At 41.7% G+C, this 9274-nt stretch overlaps 1 protein-coding gene across 1 annotated transcript; it reads right to left on the bottom strand.

The window, feature by feature from the left end:
- Positions 1–357: 357 nt before the first annotated feature.
- Positions 358–9219, bottom strand: selp (selectin P). The gene is made up of 20 exons (XM_084920840.1): positions 9129–9219; positions 8949–9018; positions 8478–8867; positions 8287–8394; positions 7692–7877; positions 7414–7605; positions 6724–6909; positions 6431–6616; positions 6127–6312; positions 5830–6015; positions 5500–5685; positions 3364–3549; positions 3067–3252; positions 2739–2924; positions 2425–2610; positions 2083–2268; positions 1746–1934; positions 1481–1669; positions 1139–1255; positions 358–1048 (listed from the first exon to the last, which is right to left on the bottom strand). Exons 2-20 carry the CDS (start codon positions 9016–9018, stop codon positions 984–986), a joined length of 3366 nt encoding a protein of 1121 aa, XP_084776966.1. The 5' UTR covers positions 9129–9219; the 3' UTR covers positions 358–983.
- Between the last annotated feature and the right edge of the window lie 55 nt (positions 9220–9274).

Below are 9274 nucleotides of genomic sequence, written 5' to 3'. Positions count from 1 at the left end.
TGGCATACGTAGCAGGTGAGAAGACCAAAAAAAAAAGTTCACACCGTGATCATACGGTCACAGCGGGTAGCAATAACCTCATTATTATTCCGACGGTAGCCAAACAGTTTCCTGTCAACAGTGCGGTTATTTATTGCACGCTCCATGCCAACCACAGGCCACAAACCCTCTGTCTTTTAACTGCTATAATTGGCTTCATGCTGTTGCAGTGCCAAGACAGATGCACACGCTTTGCTGAACGTACTCCAAAGGATGCTTGCAGATTATAAATAAAGTCTGCTTGCACACATAGACCAGCAAGGTTTAATGCAGTAGATACAGTCATACCATGGAAATGTATCATTTCAGCCACTGGACTTACATATTCACAAATATGAAACACATTTCAATAATCAGTGTGTAATGGGTGGGGGTAGTCATTGTGGGATCAGTGCCCAGTTTGACACTGAGTTGAGACTGATAATAGATCACCTCCTCACCATATCCTATGATGGGAGCTTTCTGGTCACCAAATGTGCTAAATTGACAGTTAACGGCATTTCGGCAAGCCTAGAGATTTCTGGGAACATTCCCAATTGACCCCACAGCATTCAAATGCCAAATGTGTAAAATATGAATTTCTGATGACGACCTGACAGGACAGGGTTATTCCAAATTGTACCACATGATACTGGACATAGCTGAAAGAATGCCAGCAGTAAAATGGGACTGAATGAGTCAGGGAAGAGTAAACTTAAAACAATGAAAAAGCAAATGAAACAACAGTTTTCTGAGATTTTTTTAATTTTATTGACTTTTGGAAATTTTCAGGGAGGACCTAATGCAACAGCTGTAGACATACTTTATGTATCGTGGATGAAGTCTGTCATATGAATTGCTATTGCTTAAGCGAGAGCAAGTAGATGCAGTAACTACCAAGCTTCTTAGAATAATAATAATAACAAGCAAAAAGTAAAATCACATCTCAAAAAAGGAACAAGAGGTCAAAACTCAAATGCTGGATTCTCTCTTTCACCCCATGTCGGGACATCAGAAGTGATCATATTTCCTACAAAGATGAAAAGATGGGATTAGAAGTGTGCTCACCCTGCTACACCACACTGTATGTGTAAATGTGCATCACTACAGTAAGTTTCACCTGTTTTCTTAAATTGTTTCATGATCAACATAGTCAGGCCTATCAGGAGAAGTATCACAACAGCAATTCCCGTCGCTGCGGCAGTGTACAGCAACATGGCAGTCCCTATCGACATACCTGGCGTGGGATCACATAAAGATTTTAATGAAGCTTCAGGGAATTGTTCTCAGTGTATACTTCATGGCCAGCAGAAGTCATTGTTTTATAGTGTATGTTGATATTAGTTTGGGTTTTGCCTGTATCACACCACACAGTGTGCAAGAGAAGACTCCTATTATAGAAAATGGTGTCATTTATAAATTGCGGGGGAAATAACATTTTAAACTACAGAGAATAATTTACCTGTGCAGCTGGGCAGGCTGTCATTCCAGATCCCAGTGGCAGAGCAAAGTATCACTGCTGTGCCATTGAGAGTGAATCCATCTTTACAGCTGAAAACGCATTCAGAGCTAAAGCTGAAATTCCCCAGAGGATGAGAGCAATTCATAGACAGGTCTGAGGAGAAGGCACGGATGGCCTTACACTGTACAGCTAAAAAGGACAGCAACTACAATTACATAAGATCAATGAATATGTAATAACATTCAAAGTATTGCTATGCACTTACGTCGACAGGTGGGTGGATCCTGATTCCAGTGGCCTGAGGTGTTGCACATCATAGAAGATGTTCCTTTCAGCCAGAAACCTTTATCACATTTAAAGTCACATTGTGAGCCATAACTGAAAGGAGAGTTCAGATGGCTACAGTTCATCCTCCCATGCTGTGGTGATTTGGCCAGCAGGGGGCATTGGCGTGCTGTGGATAACATAAAAACAGTATAGGCTCAGTACAGCTTCACTTTTGACTTTCCGGGTGGTGTAGAGTTTGAAACTATTTAATGTATGGACACAGATTAAGAAGGACTTTATGTGGATGGCAACCGTATCATGTTTTGGTTTATTACCCTGACAGCCTGGTATTTCTGTGCTCCATGTGCCCGCAGAGGTGCATTCAGTGTCAGGAATCCCAGTTAGCAGAAAGCCGTCCTCACAGGTTGATGTGCACCTAGAGCCAAAACTGAACTCGCCATGAGAATGAGAGCAGTCTAAAGTCCCATGAGAAGGAGGAGTGAGAATAGGACACCTTTCAGCTATAAAAGAAAAAAACTCACAGCACATAGAGAGGAACAGAGCAGATTATTAGCTTTTTTAAGAAAAAAGTGTAGCTGTGCGATTTAAATTATGGAAAAAGGAGTTTATCGGTCTGTTTCTGATACACTGGATATTGATACAAAGAGTGTTTTTACCTAAGCAATGGGGAACAGCTCTGTTCCACCTGCCTTGAGGTGTGCACTCTGTGATAGCTGTACCATTTAGCACAAAACCTTCTGCACATGTTGATGTGCACACAGAAGCAAAACTGTACTCTCTGTGGGGATTAGAGCAGACTAAGGACCCATGAGAGGGTGAGTTCAGAGTGGGACACCGTCTAGCTGCAAGAGGAATGAAGACACAGAGGTACCAAGACAAAGAAAAGGCATCATGCCATTTAAACCTTTAAATTAAGCATTTATCTTTGATTGTCTGATCACTTATTATTGATAGAGGGGTTTTTTCCTACCCAGACATTGAGGTATGTCAGTGCTCCAGTTGCTCATAGCCGTGCACTCGGTGTCAGCTGTCCCATTCAGCACAAATCCTTCATCACACGTTGTCGTGCAACGAGAACCAAAACTGAACTCTCCATGAGGATCAGAGCAAATTATGGATCCGTGAGCAGGAGAGTTCAGTGTGGGGCATTTCTTAGCTGGTGGGAGGGAACAGGCAGGGTAGAAGGTCAGCAATACGTTTTTTAATCAAGTGGTAATTGGACCCTCTGTGAACCTTGAAAGTACAAGCAATTTTGTTAACTAAACAATTGAGAAGCATGGATTTAGAATGTTTTTTACCCAAGCAATGTGGGATGTCTGTGCTCCAGTTGCTCATAGCCGTGCACTCAGTGACAGCAGTTCCATTTAAGATAAAACCTTCATCACAGGTTGTCGTGCAACGAGAACCAAAACTGAACTCTCCATGAGCATCAGAGCAAATTATGGATCCGTGAGCAGGAGAGTTCAGTGTGGGGCATTTCTTAGCTGGAGATGAACAAAAGGAAAGATGTACACAAGGTATTAAGTTGATTTAGTGAAAAATTGTTGTAATGCAAACTGAACCATGAAATTACAAGCTTTTAGCATGTTCTTTACCCAAGCAAGGTGGAATGTCTGTACTCCACATGCCCATGGAGGTGCACTCAGTGCTGGACGTCCCATTCAGCAGAAAGCCCTCATCACATGTTGATGTGCACACAGAAGCAAAACTGTACTCTCTGTGGGGATTAGAGCAGACTAAGGACCCATGAGAGGGTGAGTTCAGAGTGGGACACCGTCTAGCTGCAAGAGGAATGAAGACACAGAGGTACCAAGACAAAGAAAAGGCATCATGCCATTTAAACCTTTAAATTAAGCATTTATCTTTGATTGTCTGATCACTTATTATCAGTGTTGGGTAAGTTACTTTAAATTAGTAACTTAGTTACATTACTAGTTACTTCTATCAAAAGTAACTCAGTTACTTCAAGTTACTCGTTACTTTCAGAGTAACTAGTTACTAGGGAAAGTAACTTTGGTTTTACTCAGAATTCTCTTGTTAATGTGTTGCTTCCGTAACTGGATACCCAGCAAGATTACCAGTCTTCTAGCTTGCTTACTTGCCACAAGTGCACTGTGCCACCTACCAATAGAAAGGAAAAAATAATGTGCACATTTCCACGAGAGAAATCCCACGCCTGATTCTATCCTAGCCTGCTTTTTACATCCAACACAAAAACTGCAGTCGTGGTGCTTTCGATTGTACTCAGAACTCGGAAATTCTGCCTTCTGAATAGGAAGATGTAGGTAACACCAGACTGAAGATGAGCTGCATACAGGGCTGGACTGGGACAAAAAAATCGTCCCGGGCATTTTGACTAGAGACCGGCCCACCATTATAGGAAAAATCATAAAGCCTTTGAATGAAAATAAACACTGTTGTGACAGTGATGTTCACTGTTCTGATGGTATATATGTATCAATCTATCAATTGTTTGTTGTAAGACTCAGATAATTATTTTTTTTTTTAAAGTGAGACATTTTAAATGAGAATAAGAAAGTATTTCCTTGTGCCCCCCTCTCCCTTTTAATGCCCTACATGGACCCCTGGCAACACTTTGCTAGACCCGCCCCTGCACAGTTACCAGCTGTCAGCTACTTAGAAAAGGATCCTGGTGTTATTTGTCTCTCAGAAACAGTTCATAACTTCCCTTCAACTCATTCATGTCACCTAAAAGGTAAACCTGTTTCTCCATCACCTGTTCAGCTCTGATGATTCAGTAAGGACATCTCCTGGTTTCATCTGCATGTTTCCCTCTCACCACATATCCAAACCGATATCATGACCAGCAGCTTTACAGCTGTGGCTCCAGCAAACATCAGCTGATACTAGAAAGTAATATTAAATAAATTCTAACAACAGCTGATCAAACGTGCTGCTGTTGTTTAACGCGACATTTGCTGGTTTCCTCTTTCTGGTGCAAAGTGGGCGATAAATAAACAAGAGAGAAAAGCCGATCAGCTGATCATTGATCAGTTTCATGATTGAAGTTGAATCATGAGAGGGAGGGTGAGAGGATGAGAGAAGAAGAGGCAGCTGTGCAGCAAAGACACAGAATAACTCCAGCTTTGTGTCTTTTTCATTGTAGCTGAAGTCCGGGACAAACTGTTCCTTTTCACCTCAATACGAAACGCGTAATAATTTCTCTGAATATGAGACGATTCCATTTTTTAGGGAACGGTTGGCAACTCTAATAATTAACGTATGAACAAAATAAAGTTCAACATCAGTAACATAGCACCATCCAGCTGTATAGAAACTCCGTCATGCTAGCTAGCACGCAGTACGAAAAAGTCAGCATAACGAAAATAAACTCCACCTAAACTTGGTTCATATCTGACCCAGATGGACTGCAGGTCTTAACTTCTTACCTGAAGTTCAGTTCACCTGACGCTCTCGGACCAGCGGCCGCTTCGGGTCTCTCCTCTTGCCTCCCTTTTCCTTCATCCACCTGCTGGCTTCCACCACTTGCTAATGTTATTGAATCTGTGGAAGCTCCGCGATAGCCACCACACGAAGTAACGAATAACGAGCCTATCTAAATCCCAGTAACGAGTAACGCGTTCCCGGTTTTGGCATAATAACTAGTTACCGTGCTCGTTACCACAATAATAACGTAGTTACTGTAACGCGTTACTTAATAACGCGTTAGTCCCAGCACTGCTTATTATTGATAGAGGGTTTTTTCCTACCCAGACATTGAGGTATGTCAGTGCTCCAGTTGCTCATAGCCGTGCACTCGGTGTCAGCTGTCCCATTCAGCACAAATCCTTCATCACACGTTGTCGTGCAACGAGAACCAAAACTGAACTCTCCATGAGGATCAGAGCAAATTATGGATCCGTGAGCAGGAGAGTTCAGTGTGGGGCATTTCTTAGCTGGTGGGAGGGAACAGGCAGGGTAGAAGGTCAGCAATATGTTTTATATGGCTAAAGTGGTAGATGAACACTATGTAAACCTTGAAATTACACATTCTTATGTTAAATAAGATTAAAATGCATGCATTTAGAATGTTTTTTTACCCAAGCAATGTGGGATGTCTGTGCTCCAGTTGCTCATAGCCGTGCACTCGGTGTCAGCTGTCCCATTTAAGATAAAACCTTCATCACAGGTTGTCGTGCAACGAGAACCAAAACTGAACTCTCCATGAGCATCAGAGCAAATTATGGATCCGTGAGCAGGAGAGTTCAGTGTGGGGCATTTCTTAGCTGGAGATGAACAAAAGGAAAGATGTACACAAGGTATTAAGTTGATTTAGTGAAAAATTGTTGTAATGCAAACTGAACCATGAAATTACAAGCTTTTAGCATGTTCTTTACCCAAGCAAGGTGGAATGTCTGTACTCCACATGCCCATGGAGGTGCACTCAGTGCTGGACGTCCCATTCAGCAGAAAGCCCTCATCACATGTTGATGTGCACCGAGAACCAAAACTGAAGGAACCATTTGGGTCAGAACATGATATGGAGCCATGAGAAGGAGAACTAATTGGAGTACATTTCTTAGCTTAAAGAAAGACAGACATAAGAAGAGGCAGCTTCTTAACCTGTGGTTCACATTCATTCAAAACAGTAAAAAAATTTTTTTTTAATTATATAGTATATATATCAGCATTTAGTCATACCCAGGCAAACAGGAAGTGCATGACTCCAGTTACCCTGTGAAGAACATTTTGTCACATTTGTACCAATTAGATCAAATCCTTCTTCACACTGAACAGTGCATATTGAGGTGTAGCTGTGCTTGTTTATAGGGTCATGGCATTGCAGATGGGCATGAGGTGGAGCCTGAAGACTGTTGCACTGTACCACTAGAAAAGAGGAAACACTGTTCTTTCAACATCAGAGCATGCAATTTTTATTTCTATCCAGAAAGCGTGTGCTGCTTTGTGGTACAGCAGAGTAGTTTGCGACACACCTGTACATGTAGGTGTAGGCTTGCTCCATTGTCCCAAGGTCAGACAGCTGAGTACCTTGTCCCCAGTTAAATAGTAACCCTCCTTGCAGGTGAAGTTACACCATGAGCCATAAGAGAAAGGCTCCACGGGGTCAACGCAGGTCATGTGGCCCATAGCAGGAGAGAAAACTGGGGAGCATTTTCTCACTGTGGCGAGACACAGATATCACTCAGAGTTCACATAATGCACATCAGTGCTCTTATTTAAAATGTCAGTTTGAACAACTGTATGTTATGACTGCGCTTTCACAAACATAGCTTAATCATCATGCTGAGATCATTTACGGTCAAAGAAAAAACAAAAAAACAGTTTACTGACCCATGAAAAAAAAATCTGTGTTGTTTGTCCAGCACGGACTTAAATGAGTGTGAAGTGGAGTGATGACAGGCGTGACCTAAAGCTAATCTGCTGCACAGTCCAGACAGGATGTGAAAGTGGACTGAGTGCAGTTATGCGGTAGTATATCTCGAAAGTAAATCTGTAAAAAGGGTTCAAGTATTATACAAGTTCTGTGAAAAGTAAGTGACACTCAAATACACACACAGACACACAAAATGAAAGCTATAATCAGTTTAACTAAAAATAAAAATGAGTAAACTAATTAACCACCGTACAGAATGATTTAAATTCAAAGGCAATGACAACTTTACCTGTACATACTGGAACAGTGGCTGTCCATTGGCCAGTGTGGTCACAGATGATCTGGTTCTGCCCAATCAGTTCATAGCCTTCATCACAACTGAACTCACAGGTTGAGTTGTAGCTGAAGGGTGCGATGGGGTGGCTGCAGTTCATGCTACTCGCACTGAAGTTGGTGTATTTCAAATTTGGACACTGTGCAACTATGATAAGCAGTCAAAATATGTTTTGTAACTTTGCCATCTGAAATATCAAGTTTTTAAAAACAGCTGGTTTCCTGTTGCCGTACCTTGACACAGAGGAACAGGGTGGTTCCAGAGCCCATTGGCTTGGCAAATCAGTTGAGGCGCTCCTATTAACCGAAATCCAACTTCACAGAGAAAATGGCAGGAAGAGTTAAAATGATTAGACCCATAGGGATTAGAACAGCGGTGAGAGCCTTGATCTGGATGCGGAAAAGGTTTGCATGTGATCGCTGAAGATAAAACAAATAAAAATATATTATGTAGAAAATTAGTTCATGTCTTTTGCTTAGGTTTGCAAAAATATCTTTAACAATTGTCAGTAGGCTAAAACTAAAATACAGAAGTTCCTGAGGAACAAATGAGGGACAAATTAATAACAATCTAACCCTAAATGGACTGCTACGGTGAGGTTCAGGACTTACTATGCCATTCAGATATAAAACGGAGACTTAAAGATGGTCAATATTATTCAAAATCAATCACTTGTTATGGGGACTCTTGTGACTGAGTTGTCAAGTAACTTCATTAAATAAGTCTGAGGTGGTCAGAATGAAATATCAGGCTAATCTGGTTATTTTAATTTAATAGTTGTACATTTGGATTGCATATTGCAATATTCTACAGATCTTATCAGCTTACCCTCTTCACAGCGTAGGCCTCGGAAACCAGGATGGCACTTGCAGATGTGGCTTCCAATGCTTTCCACACAGTCTGCATGAGCACTACAAGACTCATGTTTGCAAGAGGCTGCAAGTCACACAAAAAGTGTCAGATGCTGTATTACATTTACTGCCAAAGTTTTCCATCAAACTAAGTGAAAAGTATCCTACCGGTGTAGCAGACAGCTCCTTTCAACTTATTGCAGTTCTCATTGTTCCACTTGGCTGTGTCTCTCGCCCTCTTAATGTATATCTCCACACAGTCCTGACGGGGTATGGTATCTGGCTCTGCTGATGCCCAGTTTTGAGCCTCTTCAGGTACACTCTGACTGTTGTTTACTGAGGTCCACAATCCAGCCACTCTGTGAATCCCTATCCAGTAATATTTTGGATTAAATGGTAGCAGATCATTGAGGAAATTGGTCTCCTCTTGGTTCTGAATGGCAACCATATCCGTGAAGAACTTCTGGCACCACTTGCGAGCCTCGTACCAGTTCTGGTTTGCACCAGTGCTGTAGTTGTATGTCCATGCCTGCGCACCTCCTCTCCTACTACTCAAGTCTAAAAATGTAGCATAAGGACAGTAAGATAAATGTGGACTGGTGAAGAAAAGTGTTTGGTGTGTGTATTACGCAGGCTTACCTACGGCAAACACAATCAGCGTAGCTATCAGCACGTTACAATGCGAGTTTTGTCTTACATCACCTGACATCTGAAATACAAAGAAAAACAACTGAGAACGACACATGGCTGCTATATGTGAGAATGAGGGTACAGTATCAATTTCTATAGGTATGAATGAACAGCCGTTACGTGTCTTACCTTCTGAGCCGTCTTTAGTTACTAATTCTTGGCATTTAACTCTCACCTCTTCAGTAAATGGCAAAACAGTATTATCTGTCCTCCAGGGACTGAGCCAATGTCCAATTTTGTAATATCATTTCTACCACAGCTTCCTTTCAGGAAGG

This window comes from Perissodus microlepis, chromosome 23 (genome assembly GCF_051167445.1).
Source record: "Perissodus microlepis isolate ML-2025 ecotype Zambia chromosome 23, ASM5116744v1, whole genome shotgun sequence".
In the NCBI taxonomy this organism is placed as follows: Eukaryota; Metazoa; Chordata; class Actinopteri; order Cichliformes; family Cichlidae; genus Perissodus; species Perissodus microlepis.
The sequence above is the reverse complement of the archived record's forward strand: the minus strand, read 5'-3'. Positions and strand labels throughout refer to the sequence as shown.

Bases quoted from the DNA above. Each gene is read 5' to 3' on its own strand.
- selp (XM_084920840.1), bottom strand. From the start codon at position 9,018: ATGTCAGGTGATGTAAGACAAAACTCGCATTGTAACGTGCTGATAGCT. The intron at 8,395-8,477 runs GTAGGATACTTT...TGTGACTTGCAG, and splicing joins AGGAGCTGTCTGCTACACCG to CCTCTTGCAAACATGAGTCT. The intron at 1,935-2,082 runs GTAATAAACCAA...TGTTATCCACAG, and splicing joins AGAAATACCAGGCTGTCAGG to CACGCCAATGCCCCCTGCTG.